General features: G+C 36.5%; 2 protein-coding genes across 2 annotated transcripts in view; one reads left to right on the forward strand and one right to left on the reverse strand.

Annotated features, from left to right (window-relative positions):
- Positions 1–1575: 1575 nt before the first annotated feature.
- On the forward strand, positions 1576–11914 carry f9a (coagulation factor IXa). The gene is made up of 8 exons (XM_067386899.1): positions 1576–1709; positions 1883–2055; positions 2123–2147; positions 3310–3423; positions 3510–3644; positions 4754–5058; positions 5204–5330; positions 7474–11914. The coding sequence occupies exons 1-8, from the start codon at positions 1655–1657 to the stop codon at positions 8052–8054; spliced, it is 1515 nt and encodes a 504-aa protein (XP_067243000.1). The 5' UTR covers positions 1576–1654; the 3' UTR covers positions 8055–11914.
- Positions 11850–27698, reverse strand: part of mcf2a (MCF.2 cell line derived transforming sequence a) — a 35192-nt gene continuing 19343 nt past the window's right edge. The window contains exons 14-30 of the mRNA XM_067386886.1: positions 25704–25741; positions 24532–24614; positions 24386–24452; positions 24167–24282; positions 22059–22128; positions 21856–21948; positions 21672–21764; positions 19135–19260; positions 18829–19050; positions 18539–18631; positions 18238–18316; positions 18087–18150; positions 14998–15098; positions 14459–14571; positions 14252–14364; positions 12086–12189; positions 11850–11982 (exon numbers count right to left, since the gene is read on the reverse strand). Coding sequence (XP_067242987.1) covers positions 11942–11982; positions 12086–12189; positions 14252–14364; positions 14459–14571; positions 14998–15098; positions 18087–18150; positions 18238–18316; positions 18539–18631; positions 18829–19050; positions 19135–19260; positions 21672–21764; positions 21856–21948; positions 22059–22128; positions 24167–24282; positions 24386–24452; positions 24532–24614; positions 25704–25741 — 1616 coding nt within the window. The 3' untranslated portion in view covers positions 11850–11941. The remainder of the gene's footprint in view (positions 11983–12085; positions 12190–14251; positions 14365–14458; positions 14572–14997; positions 15099–18086; positions 18151–18237; positions 18317–18538; positions 18632–18828; positions 19051–19134; positions 19261–21671; positions 21765–21855; positions 21949–22058; positions 22129–24166; positions 24283–24385; positions 24453–24531; positions 24615–25703; positions 25742–27698) is intronic.

Here is a 27698-nt window from a genome sequence, read left to right on the forward strand (position 1 = left end):
TAGGCTAAAGTAAGTTGACAAGTTGTCAGGTCAAGTACAATGACCATCCCTGTGTCTGAATATGCCTACTTCCCTACTAGGCGAAAAACAGTATGTGAGCCAAGTAGTAGGCTATACCTATGCCTGAATTCATAGTATTCATAAAACAGCAGGCAAGTACCTGGATGACCTACAACTTTTTTAAAAAATAGTCCAAAACGAACAGTGCAACAATATTACAGGTATACAAATACCTAGGTCATCTGAGGTAACTTTCACGATAACTGAGACGCAAGATGGCGGCAGTTGCGTTGTATGAAATTTTCCATACTGTATGTCCTCTCTAGAGTCGCGGGAGGCTGGAAACTATCCCAGAATCTCGGGCCGCAGGCGGGAAAACACCTTGGACAGGGGGCCGGTCCGCCTATTCCAGAGCGCCATGGTAGTAGTTAATGTCTGAATGTATCTCTGCGTTTAGAGAGTTCAGCTTCACTGACTGGTGGTGTTGTTGGTTTTTAAAAATGGATGTGAATTCAAGGCTAACTGGGGGTAAAGCTTTTCCAGGTAATGAGAAAGTTTTGAGTGATGTAGTCATTTTACTCATGTTCTTTCTTATAGCTGCAATAACAGTCTGTTGATTGCTCCTTGACAGGCTGTGAGCCAAAGCCCATTTCAGCAATGAAAAATCTCAGTTACAGATTGATTGGCACTCATACAGTGGGATTGATGACCAGTGTTAATTACTTAGAAATGAATAATTCAGCCTCGTAATGGATGGATGAAAACGAAAAGCCCACAGTCAATAAAAAAGCTCCATCTGAGAAGATAACCGATACCCATGGGGAGAGAAGATATCAAGAGCACTTACAGTGAACTGAAGCGTACTGGGCTGATCTCCAACATGCCGATTGAGCCCCTCCCATAGTCCCCAATACAGAGCCCATCTGTGGAGAAATGTCGCAATATTTCATATTCCATCTCTTTTCTCTATTAGTGAAAAAGGAAACCAGTGAATGCTAAACTGTGTCAAGAAGAAGTAAAAACTATCTATCAGTTTCATTATTGATCTAGTCATTGGACCAGCAGCACCATCTAGTGGAGATTTAATTTTGAAACTTTTTCATGCCAAGGACTCCCGAACATGACGATCTGTTTGCGATGGACACTCTTCCTAAAATATAAAAGCAATGTACAAAAATCCATCTATATTGTGTGGGAAAATATTAAATGTAATATTATAAATACTACAAAGTAAATACATGTTATTAAATTTAAATATTTGCATTGCAATTACTAAAATACATGTTTTAAAATAGATTTTAAGTTTACAGCATATCTGAGATTTACATATTACACCAGTCTTCATAAAGCAAAATAAAATAGTATGTGAATGTAAAAAAAACAAAAACAAATAATAATTATTTTAAAAAACCTAATATCTAACATTAAATTTAACAGGACCGCCAGTTTGAAAGTACCCTGAATAAGAAAACAAAATGATAGTGAAATAGTTTTAATTTTAAGTGTGATTGTGAAATGTTGAGTAAAATCAATTTTATTTTGGTGTACTTTTATTTCAGTCTCTCGACAGAATGTCCTGTGTGTACTTTGGAGCGTAGGATCAGGTTATCTGTCAGCTCACTGTGGAATAATAAGGGACTGAATTTGGTTTGACATGGCTTCATTTATTCTTGTTCTTTTCCCATATATTTGGCTGCAGGCTTTCGCAGGTAAGACCTACAAAACCATTTACCTCATAAATCACACTTCTGAAAGCTGACAGAGAACATAACAGACAGACCCGGCATTTGCCGCTTTACTCTCTGAGGGTTAATAATCAAATTCAAAAGGAAGCTTTCAGTAGTTCCCCTCTAAGATTAGTAACTCTCAAACTCTGTAACAGCCCCCGGTGCAGTGTTCCTAGATGGGGAGAAAGCTGACAGCATTTTGAGACGCAGAAGAGCAAACACAGGACTGTTCGAGGAGTTTCTGCAGGGGAATGTGGAGAGGGAGTGTATGGAGGAGAAGTGTGTACTGGAGGAGGCCCGAGAAGCCTTTGAAAATGATGAAAAGACAGTGAGTAGAAAAGTTGTGGTTTGTCATTTGTCATTGTATTGTGTAACAGCAAATGTGTGTTTTTCAGATGGAGTTTTGGGCGAGTTATACTGGTAAGTCTGTTAGATCATTAACTTTTATATTTACCTACACTAAACAGAGGCGGTGGAAATGTGTGTTGGTTTCTGTTCCACCTAAAGACATAAATTATAGTATAATAATTTAAATGGATATTAAAACCATTCATTCTTTAACTCGGAAATTAAGGAAACAATTTATACAAAGTTTTAGAACTAATAAGGGCTGGTTAAAAAAATATCGATTTCTCCATATTAATTGATTCTCATTTTTACGAACCGATATTGATTCTTAAATTTCAAGAATTGATTGGTCGTTCCTGTTCCTTTCCCATTTTGATATGAAACAAAGTCTCAGCTTTAAAATTATTATGAAATTCAAAAAATAAATACCATTTGGCGCTGTTTGTGACGTGACAGGTTCAAGATAAGCGGCAACGCGAAGAGCACGTGAACTGATCCTCTCCTCCGCTTTAATACCGTTTACAGCGCAAAATAAATGTGAATGAACATCTAAAGGTATTTTAAAAGATACAATACAACTTACCGAAATCCGTATCATGTCTCATGTAATCGCTTAATCAGTGTTTTAACCGCTGAAAGACGTCAATAAAACATAAAAACGTTAAATTTACCTCAGAAAAACCATATTCAGTGACCATAAACTCGTTAGTCAGCTAGAAAATGAACTCTAGAGAGGATATATATGCACCATATTACATATTCATTATAAGTTTTAACGTTCTTCGATATGCATGTTTGAATAAATCCGTCAAGTTTTTTATGACAGCCACCATTTAAATGTTAATATTTTAAAAAATCTGCAGTAGTAATATAATTATGTGATTGTAAAGTTAGCATTATAACTTTATTTTTATAAAAACTTCCTTGAGTGTAATGCAAACAAATCAGTTAATTTTAACCTTCAGTATTATTATAAAGTAGCTACCAAGTGACTCTCAGATAGACTAGTTTACAGCATTAGTTGAGACTTTTTTACTTTGAGAAAATCTGCCATGTACCTGATATATCCAAAATAATTGATGCTGATTCTAATAAAATTGCAAGCTTGTGAATCGAAATCGAATAGAATCTTGACATTTGTGTCAATACCCTATTGGACAAATAAGGTAGATTTAAGAGCAAATTCAAAAATATCAACTTGCAATTTTTTTTAACAAAAGATCCTGTTTGTTAGATGGGGACCAGTGTAAATCATCACCCTGTCAGAACCGAGGCACGTGTGAGGACCAGATGGGCACATACACCTGTAACTGTCTACCAGGCTTTGTTGGAAAAAACTGCGAAATAGGTAAGACAGGATCTCTTTTTCCTCAAACACACAGTTTGAGCGCATTGTGTTTACCGTGTTAAAAGATGTTCTGTGCTGTTTCTCAGTGACTGCCAAAAAGTGTGATGTTGATAATGGTGGCTGTGAGCATTTCTGTGTTCTGCTGGAGTCTCGTGGGACAGAGTGTCGGTGTGCATCCGGATACAAGCTCACAGACGATGGATTAACGTGTGAGCCTATAGGTGATTTATTTACTGCTTAAATTCCTGTCCTGATTTCTACAAAAACATCTCAAAGGGCCAGTTGTTCAAAAGTAATCTGATCGTATTTCGGCAATTGGATTGGATCAAATCTTGAAAATGGGTTGTTCAAAAGGAAAAAGGGATTCAGAAATCAGATTAGATCACTGAATCCAATCCTAGTTTTAATCTGGATCAAACCTTCAGTTTGTGTTGTTAAAAACTGGTCTGTAGGATTTGGATAACTTTGATCCAAAAAAACAGGATTATCCTGATCCCAACAGGGGGTAGGATTTCAAGGTGGATTCCAGGAGGAAAATGTAGTAAAACTTTAAAACTGGTCAAAAAATACAACATTTATATCATGTAATATGCATACACATTTTTTTTGTTTTGCTTTTGATTAGTTTAACTGTTAAATAAATTAGAAGTACACATTAACCTATATATTTAGCCTTTCGGTAACCTACTGTACAGTAAAAAAGATTTTGGTGCCATAAAACAATCCCCAAACAGCTGTAAATATCCAACAAAAATATTATATTTATTTCAAAACCCATATTCTCTCAATCATCAAGTCCCTTTAGGGGCTCCGTAGAGCACTGGTAATCCAGATTTGGTAATCTGGAAAAGTGTGTATCTGGATCATGGTGATCCAATCCAATTTTTCTTTGAAAAACCAGCACAAAAGTAAGATGGATTACCTGATCCTGGATAGCAAAACATGAGATTTCCAAATCCAGATCATTCTGATCCAGATTAAACTTTTTGAAAAACTGGCCCAAAGAGCTACTTTCATTCTTAAAGCTTCTCATATACAGTATTATATGACGAAATATCTGAAATGTCATTTAGAAAGACACTGCAAGTACAATTTAATGCAAAACATTTTAGAAAAAAATGGGTAACACTTTATTTTAAGGAGTATTTACTATAGTAATAACAGTAAATTATGCATAATTACAAGTAACTAACTCTAAACCAAACCCTAACCAGAACTTCATAGTAAGTACATGAAGTTAATTAATATTACTCAGTTCTTATTTGAGTAAGTACAATGTCACCTTAAAATAAAGTGTAACCAAAATGTGTGTTTTTTTATGTATTACCAGTGAAGTTCCCATGTGGCAGAACTATTAAAACAGCTGTGAGAATAATTGCCAGTGGCCCCACTTCTGTAACGAACACATATGACAAGTCTTCCAATCGTACAATCAAATCAACCTCCAGCATACTCAAAACAGACAATCGGACAATCCCAACAGATTCTAAACAGAAAGAAGCGAAAATCTCATCACCTCGTGTTAAACTGCCTGAATTGACATTTGCTGAGTATTTGACGACGCCTACAGTAAGTGCTCCAAAAAGCCGTATTGTTGGTGGCAATCCGGCCTTACCTGGAGAAATCCCTTGGCAGGTAAAGACTGTAAATTTGAGGTGTTTTAACAGTCAAAAATGTCTTTGATCAAATCATCTAGGAGTAAACTACAGTTTCTTGTATAGATAAACTGTTTATGCTCCTAAAATCATGTCATTTATCCCAGTTGACTGCTGATCCCTAGGTGGCGCTGGTGTCTCAATCAACACAGCAGGTGTTCTGTGGAGGCTCCATTCTGAGCCCTTTATGGGTCATTACTGCAGCGCACTGTCTGGTAGGGAGCCAGAATGGATCCTTCTTCATTAGAGTTGGTAAGACCCTACAACAGAACAGCAGCAGAATTTTACAGCCAATGAAACAGGTTAAAATAAACTGTTATATGGCACCAAGTACATTAATTATATAGCGTGTTATAAAAAATGTAAAAATTTAACAAAAAAAGGTAACACTTTATTTTAAGGCGACATAGTTACACGTTACTACATGTACTTACTACAGTAATAACTATAATAATAAATTATGCATAATTACAAGTAACTAACCCTGAACCAAACTCTAACCCTAACCACAACTCTCTAGTAAATCCATGTAGTTAATTAATATTACTCAGTACTTATTTAAGTACGTACGTCACCTTAAAATAAAGCGTTGCCAAAAACAACAACAAAAAACAACATGTAATGTAAAAAAATAAAATAAAATAATAAAATACAATACAAATTCCTTGTTTGGCTACACTTCAAATTCCAGTAAAAGTATTTAAATCCTTACAAAAAGATAAAATTACATAAGAACAAAATCATTTGAAGATAATAAACTTATATATTTATAAAATACTTATAAATACTTATAAATTATAAATACTTAAAACTTATAAAATAGACATTGTTTAGAAAATATATATTCTTTTTTTTTTTTTTAGATTGATGCTTAAAGCATGAACACATTTTGCCAACAGGGCAATAAAAACAGAATAATAAGATAAATTATTAAAATATATACTACCATTTAAAAATGTCACTAAGATATTAAAGGTATCAATTTGTGATTTTTTTTCCGCTAGAGGTCGCTAGAAGCCTATTCAAAACAAAGGCGTAGTTTGATGACGTAAAGTTTTAGAGTGGAAACTTGGGACATGTGGTCTCCATATCAAAGGACGGTGCAAAAGAATAGGGATTGGAGTCTGGAAGAACTCATGTTCGTGGATGCGATTATTAACGTTACCGTAGTATGAAGTAGCGCAGGACCGAGTGTTGCGGGAGCTGAACGAGGAGCTGGAGCGATTGATCAACACACGCCTCACGAGCAGCGGGACTTTTATTATGACACAGTCGCCGGCGCCGCTTCCGCTTTTCCGGTCATGAGTTTACGGGAGCTGTCCTTGTCGACAGAACCAGCGGCAGATGGTAAACAGTAATTATGTTCCATAAATAATTAACACAATCCACCATAAAACGTGCAAGAAGTAAATAAGGAACTGCTTGAAGCGAGCTAGTGGTTTGCTGGACGCTAGACTCTACTTCCGCATTTGTCCACGGCACTGTTGTCATGTGGTTTCTACGTCAGTAAAGGCGGTAAACAAAGGTAACTGCGTCATTGACAAGCGACTGCACTGCCCCGTGTCACTGTTTAGAATGGGAATTTTCTCATGATTTACAAGTAGTTGAAAACATTAGAGATATTGTTAGTAATTAGCTGAACAAAATATATAACACTAGCCTAGTGGTTTTTGGATATTTTACTGCAAAAATTTTACAAACTGTACCTTTAAGATATTAAAGTCACTAAGATGTATATAAATAAATTACTACTTAAGACAGGCAAAAAATGACAGTCAAGTCATTTATAATGTTACAGAAGATTTCTATTCCAAATAAATGCTATTTATTTGAACTTTCTATTCATCAAAGAATCATGAAAAAAAATGATCAGCATATTAAAAATGATTTCTGAAGAATCATGAGACACTAAAAATGACTAGAAATTCCATCACAGGAATAATATACATTTTTAAATATATTAAAATAGAAAAATTAGGTAACACTTTTTTTTTTACATGGTCCTTGTTACACATTACATGTAGTTACTATAGTAATAACTATAAATTATCCATAATTACATGCAGCTGACCCTAAACCAAAGCCTAGCCCTAATATAAGTACATAGATAATCAGTACTTAGTATAATTACACTGTAATAGGGACACCTTATAATAAAGCGAAACCAAAAATTATTTTAACTTATTTTAATTTGTGCAATAATATTCCACAAATTTTTACTGTATTTTTGATCAAGTAAATGCAGCCTTGGAGACCATAACAGACTTTATTTCAAAACAACATTATCTTATGCAGCTTTGCTTATCAAGTAAACAGAATGTTTTACGAATCTTTAGATATTTTTACTGATCAAAGAGCAGTAATTAATAATATTATTAACAGCCATGTTTCACAGGGGAACATGACGTCTCCAAGACTGAAGACACAGAACAGAATCTGGACGTCACCCGTTTCATCTCTCATCCTCGGTATGACTCCAAATCAAGCCTCTACAATCATGACATTGCTTTGTTGCGGCTGCGCACCCCCATCCGGTTAACTCCAACAATACGTCCCATCTGCCTGGGACCCATGCTCTTCTCCAACTCACTGCTGCAGTCTGGATCTCTGGCCACCGTCAGCGGCTGGGGCCGTCTGCGCTTCCAAGGACGAAGTGCAGTGACTTTACAGAAGGTTGAATTGCCTTATGTGGACAGAACAGTGTGTATGGAGAGCAGCAGTGACCAAATCACACACTTAATGTTCTGCGCGGGCTACTCGGATTCTCCTAAAGATGCCTGTCAGGGGGACAGCGGAGGACCTCATGCCATGCGCTACCACAACACTTGGTTCCTCACAGGCATTGTCAGTTGGGGAGAAGAATGTGCCAAGAAAGGGAAGTATGGTGTGTACACACAGGTTGGTAACTATTATCGATGGATACAGCATGTGATGGGTGTTACTAAAGGAGTACTGCTTACAAATGTGGACCAATGATCTTGAGCCTCATTTAAAAATGTCATCTCAGACATGTTGAAAGCAATGCTCAAACCTTGAGAGAAGGTTTTGATTAATATTTAAGTTGATGTTTGCCTAATCAAGTCAAATAAAAAAAAATTACATTGTTCCTAATCCATTGATCCCATTGTAATAGATTGTAATCATGCTCCGCCCCTCAAGACCTGGCTGGCTAATGAGATTTCATCAATTATACATTACTTAGTATCTTCACTTTCCCATAAGGACATTTAATAATGCCCTAGTTCTGAAAATCACTGGATATTACCCATAAACACCGGAGGCATCGGATCACTCACTTCTCACCTGTGAAAGATCCTTTCATCATTTCAGGCCAATCTCTGGGAGATAACAAAGTTAATGTTTATGATGTATATGTGCCTTTTTTTTTTTAAAGAAATTATTTTATTCGTCAAAGACACAAATTGATCAACAGTGACAGTAAAGGCATTTATAATGTTACAAAAGATTTCTATTTTAACTTCCTATTCATCAAATAATCCTGAAAATAAGTGTATCATGATTTCCACAAAAAAAAAAAAAAAGGCAGCATATTCAACAATTTTTCAACACTGATCACAAAAAAACGTTTCTTCAGCAGCAAATCAGCATATTACAGTGATTTATGAAGGATCATGTGACACTGAAGACTGGAGTGTGTAATACTGTAATATTGAATATTGTAATATTTCACAGTACTAGATTTATTTATTTTTACTTTAGTTTTGATCACAAATGCTGCCTTGGTGAGCATAAGAGACCCCTTTCAAAAATATTAAAGTCCCCCTGTGGTGAAAATCAAGTTTTTAATGTTGTTTATATATCTATGTAGTGTTTTTAATATGCTTTAAGACAAACCATGTGCAAATTCATAAGTCAACATCATTGTTGAGTATTTTCTCTTTAAAACTGCAGTAAACCGGCCCTGTTCACACTTGTGCATTTCTGTTTTAAAACGGCGTTTTAAAATGAAAACAATCCTCGTCTACACTGGCGTTTCCACAACGTTTCAGAAACGATCCCCATCTACACAACAAGGCCGAAAATGTATGTCACATGACTGTTAATGCACACTGGGCATGCGCGTATAAGTGTAAACAGTTGCCTCTTATGCATGTAGGCAGCTGCAGTATTAAATAAAATGCTGAGTTTAACTGCACAATGGCTGCTAAAAATTACAACAAAGCCAGCAAAGATTGCAATTCAGTAACGTTATTGTTTACACGGTCGTCAAGGATACGCAGAGCAAACGTGGGCAGCCACGGCATCGGTTTCAAAAGTCTGCATTTTGGTCCGTTTACACTGAAATTCAACCCCGGCGTTTTTAAACTAAAACATGGTCTGCAGCGTTTTTGAAAGTCTCCATTTTCGAGGTTCGAAAATGCCAGCGTTGTGTAAATGACAGGCGTAAACGTAGCAAAACGTATGCGTTTTAAAACGAAAACACACTAGTGTAAACGGGGCCTCAAAGAAACCTGCGGTTTGAAATCGCTGGTGTTTCTGACGTCACAAACTACCTTGTAACCAATCAAGTTAATGTGCCAGCAGGCTTTAGCAAAATCATTAACTGACCGTGCAAGGGAGTCTCAAAAGAAGGTTATCCCAATATATTTTTCTGTTGATATGAAAAATCGGATAGATTTAGCAATATGGCGGGTGTATGATGCATATTACAGTGTTATGAACTATATGCCTTTCTCCACTGACGTTCTGAGTTGTTCAAAGCATTTCTAAGGATACTGATAGTTAGAAGAAAGCTGTCTAACTCGTAAATGTGAACATGGTTTGTGACGCATTAGCAAAAGCAAAACACTAATTATATTAATTACCGTCATGTGTCCGACGTTGTAAAAAGCTCTATCATTGTGCAGCATTTACCTCAGTAAGTTGACCACCAGTGGATCTCATCTGGGCTCATGCGAGTGAGTGGAGGCGGGGCTAATTATGTTATTCATAGATCCGTGTATATTAAATGAGGCAAGGGTGTAGAGTTACATTCAAGGTATTTAAGGCTTTAAAAAAATGAAGAAAAAAAAAACATTTAAATATGTAATTTTGGTGATCAAAGATGAGTTTTAAGGGATAAAATTATTGACTACAGGGGACTTTTAAAAAATCTTACTGACCCCAAGTTGATTAAAAAAAATTATTTCTTAATTTTCAATAGGCTGTACAAATTTAAATAGAACATTGTTACAATACAACAGTCAATACAGGTACATTCCCTCAAAAAGAATAATTTAGAAGCCAGTTCCCAAAAAAAAAAAAAACAAAAAAAAAAACAAAAGGATTAAATGCTATGTGGTCTCAGACATTAGGACATGAATAAGCATGTAAATACGAAAAAACTGACAGTACATATGGCTAAAGGCCCATTCACACCAAGGACGAAAGATAGTATAAAGATAAAGATACTTCTAAAATCCATTCTGAAAGTAAAAGAATAGCAGTCCACACCACATCTATAAAGATAACAACACAGACAGATTTTTTTTTTTTCCAGCTGATGAATAATTAAAAACAATGATAGCCAATCAGAATCAATCCTGCTTTAAAAAGCTTGAGCATTTAAAGCTGCAGACAACAAAACCGCATCGTCTGCTGGTGTGGACGCTGATATAATTATCGTTATAGTTATCTTTATAGTTACCATTCTTGGTGTGAAAGGGCCTTAATACAACACAGATATATATTCTTTACGTGGTCTGATTTTGGATGTGTGGCTGAAGCTCCACGCTGGAAGGGAACAACTTGATAGCAAAATTAATAACATGAGAGATATGTACTCCACAGCGTCTCCTGCTGCTACACACAGCTCATTTGCACTTCAAACGCTGGTATATCAAAGTCAGCCCTCCAACTGTGGGCCTGATTTTGTGTAGTAAATTCATATAAGGCTGCAATTAATGTTTAATTAATTATTCAAAACAGTGGGTATATTTAATGTTTGCTGTATGATCTCACTTAATAAGAAATCACCATTAACATTGCTCTGATTTTGCAGCCGCACATGGCGCCATGATTGTGACAAGAAACACACATGAGCCCTGCTCGCCCCCTCATGACTCATATTTGTGGCTATAAAGTCAACATTTACATGACAGCCCCCAGGTCTTCAAGCTGGTGGAGTAGATTCTGCATGTAAGGTGCCTGACAAGAGAATTTTACTAAATAAGAGAAGTATGAATTGACGGCATGCAAAATTCAACTGGTTTAAAGCTGTAGAGAGACACAAAAGACCACAAATTTGTGTGACCTGAATAAAGTGCTTTGAAATATTTTTTTGAGGTATCTACATTAAATAAAGTTGGGAAACAGGCATTATGGCACTACATGATTTGGCATTGAAGCTCTCAGGTAGAGCTCTGTTTGTTCAAAGAGGATAAATACTACAATAGTAACAGTACACGATAAATAACAGCACAAACGAACACACTTTAAAAATACAGTCCGTTACGAACAGGATGTTTTCATTGGTCTTCTAGGAGAGGTAACCATGAAGACAGCGACAAAGCCAGATCAGAAATGTTTTTCATGGGCCTTGATTCATTAAAAAAACTGTCAAGTCTACTGGGACAATTGCAGAGTCAGAATGTTCTAGGCTTTATGTAGTCAGGAGGACTGAAGTGTTTCGGCAGAGGACAGATCTTTAAGAGCGCTCTCTGGGTTTTCTGAAATGGTGCAGATCTCTTGTAAGGTGTAAAAAACGATGTATTTTGCATTTTAGTAGTGTCTGATCGCAATGACGGTCAGAACAAGAACGCTGGAATACAATCCTGCTGGTCAAGTCTGAATCCATGTAGTCACATCCAATCTGAGCTACCAAGTGTGAATGTGAAGGTCCAATATAGCACTGGATGATTTCTTCACGGCGAGCTGAGCTTCCGTGCTTTACGGTTTCCTGGGTCTGCAGAGAAGATAGGGCAGCATGGGTCATATGCAACAAGGAAACTTTTGTTTCTTCAGGGAACTACACTAAACAGGCAGCGGATGTCCAAATAGACTCTCACCTCCAAGCCGGTTGGAGTGATTCTTGATGCTGTCTCCCAGAATGCCCTGTAGGTTGGCAGTAGGGATACGGCCTTCTTGTCTGCGACTCAGATTCTTCACCAACCTGTGACAGTTCATAACTAAACTGATTTTACACCAAACTAACATTTAAAGCCACTTTAATATTGAACTACCATAAGAATTTTAAAGGGATAGTTCACCCGAAAATGAAAATTATCCTATGATTTATTTACCCTCAAGCCATCCTAAGTGTATATGACTGTCTTCTTTGAGACGAACACAATCGGAGATCTATATATAAAAATATCATTGCTCTTCCAAGCTGTATAATGGTAGTGAAGGGAGGCAAAAAATTCATCCATGCATTATAAAAATAATCCATATGGCTCCAGGGGGTTAATAAAGGCCTTCTGAAGTGAGGGGCCTTCCACGGTTTAAACAAATAAGGCTGTACAACATACTCAAGCTCCTCTTTTCTTATTTCGAAATCCTCCGAAATTTCTCTTTAGAAATTATCGTTTTAGACTTCTAATTCGTGACCTGCGTTTTGTTTTGCTCTATCCTCTGCGTTTTCGCCTTCATCACTGCATCATATGTCAGGTCAGAGGTTACTCTTCTGCTGCAAATAGATGCATCCGGTCATGTGCTGGAAGCCAGTTATTATAGATAAGTTTTAAATATGGATATTTTTCTTAAAAAAAAAATGCTTGGCTTCACTTCAGAAGGCCTTTATTAACTTAAGTATGGCTTATGGAGTGCTGAAAAGCAGAAATGTGAATCTCATTTTTTGTTAAAGCACTTGCATGAATTATTCAGTAATGCATGTGTTATTTTGCCCTGTAAAGTTCATGGTTTTGCTTTATTCCCAATTGAAATTGCCTTTTGAATACCAATTCAATTCCTGAATTTAAACTGAGGTAACAAACAGGTTGTAGAATCACATTTTGAATTTAAATGTTAAGAAGTAGAATTAAAATAAATTGAATTTCATATACAGTAACTGCAGTTTTTTTAAAGGTGCCCTAGAACGAATATAAGTCTAAAGTGTCCCCTGAATGTGTCTGTGAAGTTTCAGCTCAAAATACCCCATAGATTTTTTTTAGTTAATTCAGGCTGCGGCCCATTTAAATCCTCGCGCTCCCTGCTTAGTTATTTATATACAAAACTATTAACTTTTTATGACAGTAGACTCTTGTCTCCGTGAATACAGTAAGAAACGATGGTAACTTTAACCACATTTAACAGTACATTAGCAAAATGCTAACGAAACATTCAGAAAGACATTTTACAAATATCACTAAAAATATCATGATATCATGGATCATGTCAGTTATTATCGCTCCATCTGCCATTTTCACTGTTGTCCTTGCTTGCTTACCTAGTCTGATGATTCAGCTGTGCAGATCCAGATGTTAATACTGGCTGCCCTTGTCTAATGCCTTGAACATGAGCTAGCATATGCAAATATTGGGGGCATACATATTAATGAGATTATAGTGTTATGTTGAGATTCGCCTGTTTTCCGGAGGTCTTTTAAACAAATGAGATTTACACAAGGAGGAGGAAACAATGGTGTTTGAGACTCACTGTATGTCATTTTCATGTACTGAACTCTTGTTATTCAAGTGTGCCGAGATAAATTCAATTTTAAATTGTATGGCACCTTTAACAAGTAAAGCAACTTGTGTTGAATCTAATTCTTTAATTCTGAATTTTGCCACAAACCCTTTCCCCAACCCTTGTTGAAATTGTTCTTTTGGATAACGGGACTAGATTTCTCAAAACATTTTTTTTAACACATTGAAAGAATCAAATTCACGATTCTGTTGAGTTTAATGTGATAGTTCACCCTGAAATGAAAATTCTGTCATCATTTACTCACCCTCATGTTGTTTAAACCTGTATGACATTGCTTCTTCTGTGGAACACAAAAGATGATGTTTTTAATCAATGTTGGGAACCAAACAGTTTTGGTAACTACTGATTTGGACAAACAAACATTGAGGCATTTCTCAAAGTATCTTCTTTTGTTTTCTGCAGAAGAACGTAAGTTGTACAGATTTGGAATAAAATGAGGACGACAGAAATTTAAATTTTGTATGAACTATCCCTTTAAGTTGCATTTCACCCAGAATATTCCTTTATGTCCCCCTCACATCACTCACCACTGGCCATCATTTTCCTCATGCTGTAGTTGTATGACATCACCACACTTAATGATCAAGTTATCCAGCCCGGTTTTCCTCCAGTCAACAAAGGCCCTGTATCTGCCTGGAACCTAAAACAATCAATTGAACAAGTGAAGGTTTTAAAAAAAACATGCGTCGGAGTTACCACATCTGAAATAAGTAAATGAGTGTGGGATGTCTCACCAGATGGGAGGCGTCCTCCTCCTCAGTGTCAGACGGGTTAGAGAGGCTGTTTGCTGCACTCCAGTCCTCCAGACCTTCACAGATATCTACAGAATAAGGTGCACCCGGCCAGCCTACACAAAAACACAGCATGCTTCAGTATAAACCCTTGCATTCTGATTCATGAAATACTCAGAATTCAATATATAGTGTCTGATTAACCCAACTGATGCTGACAGTCTGCGCCAGCTTAGACAACATGCATGTGGGTGAAGAAATCACATGCTCCTTCATGTTTACTCTTTGTGTGTGAAGTTTGTGGTGATGGGGATGATGGTTTTACATTGAGAGTGATGTCTAGAATCAAGTAAAACAGTACGAATTACACTTTGACTATGCTGCTTTGGAAGTGTTTATAAGTATATGTTGGTAAGTACTTAAAATTAAGTTTGCACAAAGAGACCACATGCATTTTGTTGGCCTAACACACTCACGTCTGCATTTGTATACTTAAACGGCACAGTTAAGTGTGTATGTGCAGGTGTTTAATTAGTACTCACTGCGTCTGTTGCGCTGGTGCTGGCTAGAGCAGCTGAACGGATCTGGACTGCTGTGGCCTGACTCAGTCCCCTCTGAGCTGATTGACGCTCTTTGCTGTTTGCTGTGGGACAAGATCAGAACACGAAGTAAATAAACAATCATTCACGCAAACACCATCTCTTATACATGAAACAGGAGCCAAACCAGCCATCAGCTCAGCACAAACCATATAAGAAGCTGGCAGATATGGACAGATGGCAGTAATTTTCATGATTCTTTCATAACGGACGTGCTGATAAGAAAATGAAGTGAAAATAAAGAGTCTTGATTTGTCGAGATACGACTCAACAGGCTAAGCAGGTTAGCATATTTGTCTTGATCTAAAAAAAAAAAAAAAAAGGCCTGTCTTCAAAGCGTTGTTCAACAGCCAAAAACAATGGAGTCAAACCAAACTCTTCTGGTGTTCTCTTTTGTTTGCATGTCATGCTAAACAGATTCAGAGATGAGCTGGCAAAGCATCTGCCTGTTATACTGATGAGCAGGGAGCTGCTGGTGAGGTATGTATGGAAGGGACGGCGATGGTGGTTAAAATGTGGCCGTAGCAGCCCTGTATGTGACGGAGCACAGATCGGATCGGCCCCCCCTCCCGCCTGCTTTACCACTGAGCGTCACTGTCGCTGGGAGGGGCGAGTGAGGCGTGGGCTCCGAGCGCGAAGGCACACACACACGCCCCCCGACAGGGACACAAGGTCCAGGCGGGGAAGGCAGCCCTTAAGAACGCCACGGGAAGGCCGCACGGCCCTGTGGGAGGACAGGCAACCACACACAACGGCTTCATCCCCATCATCATCATCAGAAATTTTTTCAAACACTTTTACTTAGGATTTGTTCAAATGAAACAACTGAATGTGTATGGGTTTCGTATATACAAATACAAGAAATATGTCAGGCTTACACACGAGGTCCAAAATTAACACTCGACAAACACCAAATTAGAGTAAAAATGGTTGGCCAGTAACTTTTTTAGAAACTGCAACATTATATGATTAAAGTCAAATTCTAATAATGATAATCTGACCTTCACTGATGTTAGTGACGACCGATTCAAATCTACTATGTATATACACTGAACAAAATTATAAACGCAACACTTTTTTGTCCCCATTTTTAATGAACTGAACTCAAAGATCTTAAGACTTTTTCTATGTACACAAAAGGCCTATTTCTCTCAAATATTATTCACAAATCTGTCTAAATCTGTGTTAGTGAGCACTTCTCCTTTGCCGAGATAATCCATCCACCTCACAGGTGTGGCATACATTCCACAGGCCACAGTCAACAACCTGATCAACTCTATGCGAATGAGATGTGTTGCACTGCGTGAGCCAAATGGTGGGCACACCAGATACTGACTGGTTTTCGGACCCCTCCCCCCCAATACAGTAAAACTGCACATTTTAGAGCAGCCTTTTATCGTGGCCAGCCTAAGGCACACCTGTGTAATAATCATGCTGTCTAATCAGCATCTTGATATGGCACACCTGTGAGGTTGGATGGATTATCTCGACAATGGAGAAGTGCTCACTAACACAGATTTAGACAGATTTGTGAACAATATATTTGAGAGAAATAGGCCTTTTGTGTGCATAGAAAAAGCTCATGAAAATGTATATATATATATATATATATATATATATACACACACACACACACACACACACACACATACATATATACATACCCCTTGCAGAATCTGCAAATTGTTAATTATTTTAACAAAATAATAGGGATAATGCAAAATGTTTGTTCTTTTTTATTTAGTAATTTCCTGAATAAGATATTTTGCATAAAAGATGTTTACATATAGTCCAAAAATAGCTGAATTTCTAAAAATGACCCCGTTTAAAAGTTTACATACCCTCGATTCTTAATACTGTGTGTGGTTACCTGGATGAGGTCACTGAGGACAACTGAGGGACTCAAACACAACTATTAAAAAAGGTTCAAACATTCACTGATGCTCCAGACGAAAACATGATGCATTAAGAACCAGGGGGTGAAAACTTTTGAACAAGATGAAGATGTCCAAATTTGTCTTATTTTGTTTAAATATATATTTTTTTCATTTAGTACTGCCCATCGGAAGCTACAGAAGATACATGTTTCCCGAAAGACAAATTAAGTAAAATTTATCTTGATCTTCAAATTCAAAAAGTTTTCACCCCCCGGCTCTTAATACATCGTGTTTCCTTCTGGAGCATCAGTGAATGTTTGAACCTTTTTTTAATAGTTGTGTTTGAGTCCATCAATTGTCCTCAGTGTGAAAAGATGGATCTCAAAATCACACAGTCACTGCTGGAAAGGGTTCAGGACAAACAAGGGACTCATGAACAACCATCACAAAACATAAAAACAGTCGTGGATCATCCAAGTAACCTCACAAAGTATTAAGAATCAAGGGTATGTGTATTTTTGAACGGGTCAGTTTTAGAAATTCAGCTAGTTTTTATGCAAAATATCTTATTTAGGACAGTACTAAATAAAAAAAAAAAAAAACACATTTTGCATTATCCCTCTTATTTTGTTAAAATAATTAACATTTTAAAGATTCTGCAAGGGGTGTGTAAACTTTTGAGCACAACTATATATGTATTTAAAATTTAAAATAATGGTTTTCTAAATATGTAATTTATTCCTGTGATGGCAATTACTCCATTACAGTCACTTATGTAACAGTATAAATGTCACCTTTGTTCATATTGAGTTCTTGCTGGATTAAAGTATTAATTTCTTTCAAAATAACAATTAAAAAAATTACTGACCTCAAACTTTTGAATAGTAGTGTATATACAAAGATTTCACAAAAGTTGCATATAATTAAAAAGAAGAAGCAGTTAATTTTGGACCCTGCTTACACATCATTTGAATTACTAAAGCGGGGAGGGTACTATAAAAGCTATTGGCGGGATTCTGGGAAGGAAGTGTCATGTGAGAGAGCTAACGGCTAAAAGCAGCAAAAAAGCTGGTCTAAGCCAAAGGATCAAGAGTGATTGGTGAGTGTTGAATATGAGGGTTCAATCTACAGTTTTGCACACTAGTGGATTCTTACCTCACTGAGAGGGGCGGAGACATCTGCATCTGCTCTGAGACTGCAGCAGAGTGACACAGCTCCTCTGGACCAATGAGAGAAGATGAAAGATTACTCAGTATACTTGTGGAGGAATCATAATGGCATTTCATCGTGAGAAATGTGTTGAAACCTTTGAGTTGTTTCTGCTGGTTGGTTAGGATCTTTCTGATCTCGTTCAGCCAGGCGATCTTCACCTCCACTGTGGGAGCCTATGAGAAGTTTTTGCATATCAACGGTACATGTATATAATAGTAATCGTGGTCACTGTCCATTAAATAATACATTTTAAAGTTGTTTGGAGCCATCTCATTCACTTTCATCGTACAGAAAAGAGCGACTGGGACAATACCTCACATTTACAAACTGATTAATGTAATATGATCAGACTGAAATTACATTCATTTTTGGATTGTCACTTTAAACATCCTTACCTGTATCACATAGACTTCCTCTCTGCCACTGTACCAGATCTCAAACTTTTTCACATCTCCTTTAACGTTCTCCGTAATTCCTACTGCACTCATCTGCATCATAAACACACCATTTTATATTCACAGATCCAGTTCATATCCTATAACATCCTGTGATATACAGTAGAATAATATTTGAAAAACATAGAAAGGATAAGCAAACAGGCTGACAGACGGTGATGCATGCACATGTGATGCTGCCAGGGCTTTCTGGGATTGTATATGTTCTCACAGCAGGAAGTGTGCCGTACCTTAAGACAGTGCTTGAAGCTGTAGGAGGGCGTTTTGTCAGCATTCTCTCCATGTTCCTCCCGCCGCTTGCAGAAGAGAAGCGCGTGTTCATGCAGGAACAGGTGTCGCTGCATTGGCTTGAAGCGGGCCAGTTCTTTCACGCGGGTCGGACCCTTCTTATGACTAATCCACACACTGAAGGAGCCCTGCATTAGCACACGCCCCAGATCGCCGAGATCACCCTGCAACGAACATGTTAACTACGCATTTACACACACAGACACTCAACCTCACACACACACACTTTAAGTTGGCAAAAATGTCACCTCATATCCAGTGATGGCAATCTGGTGCATTGAGTCATTGACTGACTTCAGCAGGTCCAGCATGGCTGCTAGCGCCCCCTGCAGTTCAGAAACTCTCTCACAGCCTGAGCTGTACTTCAGAAGCTCCTGTTATCAGACACACATACAATTCTTGATTTAATGGACAAAAAGATGCTTGCTAGTGTTATTTTAGGCTTTATTTTAGTTTTATTATAGATTTATTAATGGGTTAGTTCACCCAAAAATAAAATTTCTTTTAAAACCCACAAGATCTTCATTCATCTTCGGAACGCAAATTAAGATTTTTTTTGATGAAATCAGAGAGGTTTTTTTTTTTATCTCCCATAGAAAGCAATGAAATTACCACATTCAAGGTCCATAAAGGTAGTAAAGACATATTTAAAACAGTTCATGTGACTACAGTGGTTCAACCTAAATGTAATGAAGCGATGAAAATACTTTTTTGCGCAAAAACAAAACAAAAATAACGACTTTATTCAACAATTTACTTTTACCCTGTCAGTCTCCTTCGCAGTTGACACAGTGAATGCAGCGCAGCGCTTCCGTGTTTACGTCAGAACGCCGGTTCATTATTGGCCGACGGGGTAGAAGGAAATTGTTGAATAAAGTCGTTATTTTTGTTTTGTTTTTCGCACAAAAATAATTCTCATCACTACATAACTTTAAGGTTAAACCACTGTAGTCACGTTGATAATTTTAATTATGTCTTTACTACTTTTCTGGACCTTGAATGATGGTAATTTCAGGTTTTATATTGGGAAATAAAAAAAAAACTCTTGAATTTCATCAAAGATATCTTAATTTGTGTTCTGAAGATAAACAAAGGTCTTTGGGTGGAAAGACAATTAATGACACATTTCATTTTTGGGTGAACTAACCCTTTAATATTTTGAATGAGCTTTTGTTTTTATATTTGTACTTTTTGTAAAGTACAAATATAAATATTTGTATTATATATTTATTAGTTTTAGATTAATAATTGTCATTTTATTATAAATAAAATATATATATACAGGGCTGGGTAGGTTACTTTTAAAATGTATTTCACTACAGATTACAAAATACATGCTTTAAAAAATAATTTGTAAGGTATTCAGTTAGATTACCCAAGTTTTGTAACTTAATCTAAATACTTTAGAATACTTTGGAATACTAATAAGTATGTAACACACACACAAAAAAAGTTTTTCTCACAATTCTGACTTTTTTCTCAGAATTGCAGAATTGCAAGTTGCAATTGCGAGTTATAAAGTCAGAATTTTGAGATATAAACTTGCAATTTCCCAGCAAAAAAAAAAAGTCAGAATTGTGAGATTTCTCACGATTGCAAGAAAAAAGTCAGAATTGCAAGTTTTTAATCAAGACTTTATAACTTGCATTTATGAGTATATATCTCGCAATTCTGAGAAAAAAGTTCAGAACTGTAAGATGCCAACTCGCAATTGCCAGGGAAAAATCTGAATTGTGAGATAAAAAGTTGCAATTACCATTTTTTACAGTTACAAGGGACTCACAAACAACTATCATAAAACATGAAAACAGTCGTGGATTATCAGGTAATGACAGGACAGTTCAGATTCAAGGGTATATACATTTTTGAATGGGGCAATTTTTATAAATTCAGTCATTTTGTCTTGTGGAATATATGTAAGCATATTTTATGTGAAATGGCTTATTCAGGACAGTACTAAATAAAATGAACTTGCAATTTTTATGATCCCTCTTATTTGCTTAAAATTATTAAAATGTTGCATATTCTGCAAGGGGAATGAAACTTATGAGCAGAAATGTAGCTGATGCTTTTGCAGACTGTCAGAGTCAGAGAATCACCAATTGCTAATTACCCATCATATATATATATATATATATATAGCTATTTAGGTTTAATTTACTTTTAGTTCAGTTTTAGATTTTATTTACGAGTATGATTTTTAAATTTAGCGCTTTAAAAAAGTTATTTCAGTTTATTGCCAAGGCAACATTTCTAATTTTTTGAGTTTTCCAACTAAGATTTTATTTTATTTCAGCTTTATTTCAATTAACAGAAATGTTCTTAGTATTTTTAGCTTTAGTTAATGATAATAACCCTTATTCTTACATCATAAAAACTACACTCACTGTCCACTTTATTGGGTACACCTTGCTAGTAACGGTTGGCCCCCTTTTGCCTTCAGAATTGCCCAAAGTCTGCCAAGAAAATATCCCCACACCATTAAACCACCAGCAGCAGCCTGAACTGTTGATGCAAGGCAGGATGGATCCATGCTTTCATGTTGTTTATGTTAAATTCAGGCGTAAATAACTTGAACAGTTGAACAGGTGTATCTCATAAAGTAGCTGGTGAGTGTATTTCCTGGTGGACTAAAATGACAAGATTGCAGGGTGATATGATACCAATTACAGCTCACATGAACCGTATCCCAGACCACTTTTCAGGCATACAGAGGAGCAATTTACCAAAATACGTAGTATGAAAACATCTCAAATGCACATTTGTATTCTGCTGAAGTTCACACCTTTAATAGGAGTTGATATTTCGTAAGGCGCTGAACTGGTTTCAGCAGGTATGAGTCAAGAGCAAGTTTGTGTTCCAGCTTCTTTTGGCACTCCTGAAACACAAAGCACACATCTCAGATTTTTTTTCTAGATACATGCCAGTGAGCTGCAAGTGATTTTATAGATGGAGATAGACTTTAATACCTGGAAGAATGGACAGTCAGAGAACTGCCTCCATAAGGACTCAGATCGAGGCTTGTTCTGACAGTAACATTCATATAAATGGAAATGGTCTTTCTGAAAATAGACAGATATTTTATGTTAGATCTGTTTTGTGAAAACAAAAAAAGAAAGACATTGAAAACTAACCTTAAATTATTCTCATATGGTGTTTTAAACTTCCTCACCCGTTCCAGAAAACACGCCCCAACTGCCTCTGGGCTCTCAAGACAGCTTTCCAAATCATGTAGGAAGACTCTGGAGCACAAAAGACACAAGTCACACACTTTGGCAACATTGTTGCTGAAGCTCCTTTGAAAATCTACCTTGTTCAAAATTTCATGTAATAATTAGCTGTAATAAGTTTTAAGCTGTTGTGTAATTTAATGTAATACCCTTCCATTCAAAACATTTGAGGTTGGTTTTTGAAAGAAGTCTCTTATGTTCACCAAGGCTACATTTATTAGATCAAAAATACAGTAAAAACAGTACTAATATGAATGATTTTTTCCCCAGAGAAGCTTCACTCTTCAATGTCACATGTTCCACCAGAAATCATTCTAACATGCCGATCTGGTGATCAAGAAACATTTCTTATTTTATCAACGTTGTCAGGATTCTTTGATATATTCACTAAAAGTGAATCTTAAAATGATTTTGCTTCTCAAGTAAATTTATCTTGTTGTAAGGATGTTTAGATTTTTTACTGGTAAACGAGAAAAAAATATTTACCAAGAAATTATTTTTGCTATGTATAGCCTTAAAATCTTACAGACTCCAACATTTTGAAAGATAGTGTATGTGTATTGTATATATGTTTAGTGTGTGCTGATCTAGTATGTACAAATCCTATATGTTCTACAACTAGTGCACATTACATTAAGTATGCACTACAATTAGTATGTGTTAAAGGTGCCCTAGAACTTTTTTTAAAAAGTTGTAATATAAGTCTAAGGTGTCCCCTGAATGTGTCTGTGAAGTTTGAGCTCAAAATACCCCATAGATTTTTTTTTTTATTAATTTTTTTAACTGCCTATTTTGGGGCATAATTAGAAATGAGCCGATTCAGGGTGTGTGGCCCTTTAAATCTGGTGCTCCACGCCCACGGAGCTCACGCTTGCCTTAACATAAAAAAAAGTTCAAACAGCTAATATAACCCTCAAAATGGATCTTTACAAAGTGTTCGCCATGCAGCATGTCTAATCGCGTAAGTACAGTGTTTATTTTGATGTTTACATTGATTCTGAATAAGTTTGAGGCTGTGCTCCGTGGCTAACGGCTAATGCTACTCTGTTGGAGAGATTTATAAAGAATGAAGTTAACCACATTTAACAGTACATTAGCAACATGCTAACGAAACATTTAGAAAGACAGTTTACAAAAGTATCACTAAAAATATCATCCTATCATGAATCATGTCAGTTATTATTGCTCCATCTGCCATTTTTCGCTATTGTCCTTGCTTGCTTACCTAGTCTGATGATTCAGCTGTGCACATCCAGACGTTAATACTGGCTGCCCTTGTCTAATGCCTTTCATAATGTTGGGAACATGAGCTGGCATATGCAAATATTGGGGGCGTAACAGTCGGTGTTATGTTGAGATTCGCCTGTTCTTCGGAGGTCTTTTAAACAAATGAGATTTATATAAGAAGGAGGAAACAATGGAGTTTGAGACTCACTGTATGTCATTTCCATGTACTGAACTCTTGTTATTTAACTATGCCGAGGTAAATTCAATTTTTGAATCTAGGGCACCTTTAAATCTAATTTACACCATAAATTTATATATACAGCATAAAATGCGTATTAACAACTATTTGTCGCACTATGCCTGGTTCCGTCTTTGTAGTAGATAAGACTGACTGACAGTGAGGGGTCACACAGTTGTCTATCAAAGCCCCTGCTCTGCTGATACACTCCCTTCCAGCTGAGCTCTCATTGGCTTAATCAAATCCTTATTTGACCAACAGCCATTTAGCTGTAATTAAAGTGCTTTAATTGGCGTAACAGCTTCCTGCAGTCAACCAATTTGGCAATTTGCCTCACCCGGAGATGAAGACCCAGCAGGCAAGACAGGTTTCAAAGCCACTGACAAACACAGCTGCATAAACCGATAAGTTTTATTTAAAATAAGATGTTTTATGAAGGTGTCTTGAAGTCAAAACTGTTAAGTCTGATTTGCTTTATCTCACAGAAAACAGAATTATATTTCGGTCTGAAGTAATTGTTTACATTTTGCTCCTGCCGTTAGCAGCGTTATGAAGTTCTCTGTGTGTGACTGTGTGTGGCCTTGCCTGCTATGGAAGTTGTAGATATCAGGCAAGTTTCCAAACAGCACATCTCTCTTGTTGCGAAGACTTGCTGGCAGGAGCGAAGCAAGAGACGGATTGTCCATTTCAGCCCGGTAGCCCTGCGAATCCAGACAAATAAAGTGAGAGAGATCATAAACAAAACCCCAGCAATAACACCTCATATCTTCAGTGCCACATTCAGAAAAATGAAGGTCATCTTACCAGGAGCACCGCCAGCAGCTCCTCCACATAGATCCTCTCGGTCTCTATCAGCTCCTTCATCACATGTCTGGAGTCACATACATTCACAGGGTCATCAGACACGCCACAGTGTCATTTAAACAGACCGTGTCAGACAGCAGACTCACCGTTTGAGCAGGTCAGTGCTGTCTTCGCCATCTATACTGTAGGGGAGAGAGCTGGCCATCTGATAATCATGAATCACCTCAATCTGACCCACACAGAAAACACTCAATGATTTCCTTTAGAAGCCAGCACATGATGTTCATTTAATCAAACCACACATTCTGCACTTGTCATTTCTACAACTTTCTTTGTATATAACAACCAAAATACATAAAGGACTAAAACTGTCATATGAAGATCACATTCAAATGGTCTTGGAAGAAAAACCACTTCCTGTACACTCTAAAAAAATGCAAAAGTTGGGTCGAAAATGGACAAACCCAGAGATTGGGTTGTTTTAACCCAGCGGTTGGGTTACATGTTTGCCCAACCTGCTGGGTAGTTTTATTTAACTCAACTATTGTTTAAAAATTACTGTATTGCTTAATTAAAATGAACCCAAAATATGTTGGAAATTATTTTTTTAAAATGTGTTTAACAAATAATAATTAAACAGTAAACATTTATTAAATTGCTTATTAATAAATGTTCACCTTTTGATTATTATTGTTTTGGGTTCAGCCATATAGTCATTTTTAAACAATAGTTGGGTTAAATAAAACTGCCCAGCATGTTGTGCAAACTGCTGGGTTTGTCTATTTTCAACCCAGCATTTTTAGAGTGTATTTTTCACAATTCACAAATGTTAAAAAAATATATTTATTTTATTAAGTTTCCTAAATAAAAATAAATATCACAATTAAATCCCATTTTCAGACATATTCACAATGTTAGTCAACTGTGAAATGTGTGAAAATACAATTTATTTATTTATTTATTTTTAAATGTATTTAGGATACAAGCAATGAAATTATCCAGAGCAAAGTAAGCAAATCTATTTTATTTCAAAAAATATTTCAAATGTTTGTTTGAAAGTTCCACTACAGAGCCATTACAATAAATCACATTAATCAGTAAATCATTTGAGATGTGATGGAAATGAGTTTCAGACCAAAATTAAAGAATTCTACTGTGACTGGACATACAAAATTAAACTAGTGACAGTTTATTTTGTACAGTTTAAGAAACATCCAAATACTCTATTATAACATGGCAGTAAATTAGGACCATTGGTAGTAAAAGAACCTCACAAATGCATTTGTAAAGAAAGACCAAATGAAATTGTACTGTTTACCTTCCTGGAGTTTGGGCTTTTCCTTGATGTTCTTTTGCCTGGCAGTGGGAGGTCAAAGGTGAACTTTAAACTGGAATTAAAGTCTGTTTTAAACAAGAAGAGCATGTGGATACAACACTAATATGTAGGTTGCATTACTAAAACAGACCAGTAACTGAAGCACAAAACATTAAAGGTGCCATCCAATTGAAAATTGAATTTACCTCAGCATAGTTGAATAACAAGAGTTCAGTACATGGAAATGACATACAGTGAGTCTCAAACTCCATTGTTTCCTCCTTCTTATATAAATCCAATCCTCCGAAGAACAGGCGAATCTCAACATAACACAGACTGTTACATAACAGTTGGGGTGTACGCCTCCAATATTTGCATATGCCAGCCCATGATCGAGGCATTACACAAGGGCAGCCAGTATTAACGTCTGGATCTGTGCACAGCTGAATCATCAGACTAGGTAAGCAACAAGAACAATAGCGAAAAATGGCAGATGGGGCAATAATAACTGACATGATCCATGATATCATGATATTTTTAGTGATATTTGTAAACTGTCTTTACGGAGACAAGAGCCGTCGCTATTTTCATTTTTAAACACTTGCAGTCTGTATAATGCATAAACACAACTTCATTCTTTATAAATCTCTCCAACAGTGTAGCATTAGCCATTAGCCACGGAGCATAGCCTCAAACTCATTCAGAATCAAATGTAAACATCCAAATAAATACTGTACTTACGTGATTAGACATGCTGAACGACGAACACTTTGTAAAGATCAATTTTGAGGGTTATATGCAGTGATAGAGTCGAGAGCTCTGGGGTGGCGGAGAGCGCAAGCAATTAAAGGGGCCGCAGCCCTGAATCGGCTCATTTCTAATTATGCCCAAAAATAGGCAGTTAAAAAAATTAATTAAAAAAAAAATCTATGGGGTATTTTGAGCTTAAACTTCACAGACAGATTCAGGGGACATCTTAGACTTATCTTGTAAAAAAACGTTCGATGGCACCTTTAACATTCCAGCACTATGAACAATCAGTTTATATCAACAAAGACATTCAGACAGCACTTGACATAACACAATAAATGCTTCCATTATCAGTCTGATCTGACTTTGGAAGTCATTCCAGTACATGACCTCTGTAAGTGAATAAAATCCTCCCTGAAGCCCTTGTTTCAGCTACAGATCCATCTTTACATTGTGCTCCTATCAGATCACTTTTGATGGGCTGTTATCCAGCTGTGCTGAAGATCACAGTGTGTCAGGTGAGCTCTGCACGTCTCTATCGCTTCTTCCCTTGATCTCTCCATCTTAAAGTGCTTCAGCCTTCTCAAGAATACTGAATACTGAGTGCCAGAAATCTCTCTCCTTTATCAACTCATTCATAGTTTTAATCTATATTATTATTCTACAATCCAACTTAGTTTTTCTCTGGACTGGTTAGTTAACATATTCAGCAGCAGTATGGTCACTAACTATATAAACAGTTAAATGGTTAGTATACAAAAAGATCTGACAGCTGAGATTTGACCACTATTGACCAATCAGAACGAATAATGTAATAAAGGTTTGAATTCTATGGTAAACAAAAAGTAATTCTTCCAAATTTGCTTATAGGTATTCATTTGAGTATAGATCATGAAAAAGTCTTTGTTCTGAGTCCCTGGAGTTAATAATGATCAAAAGAGTTTTGAATTGAAGGTGCACCTTATTTCACAACTCCCCAGGAAGTCTGCATTATCCACAAGGATTTATTAGGAACAGCCGTGTATTTGTAAATGTAGATAGTAGGTTGTTTCCATAGATTTCTTGCTGTTTCCATGACACAATTCAAGAACAGCTCTGTTCAGGTGTCTTGACAGCTTTATTAATGTGTGTGACAGTATACATTTGGTACTGTACCAAGTTATATATGATTTCTAGCTTCATCTCTCAGATATGAAACATTTAATACAGAGTCTTGTGAAGAAGGATTAACTATTTATAAAATTTGGG

This window comes from Chanodichthys erythropterus, chromosome 1, assembly GCF_024489055.1.
Source record: "Chanodichthys erythropterus isolate Z2021 chromosome 1, ASM2448905v1, whole genome shotgun sequence".
NCBI lineage: Eukaryota > Metazoa > Chordata > Actinopteri > Cypriniformes > Xenocyprididae > Chanodichthys > Chanodichthys erythropterus.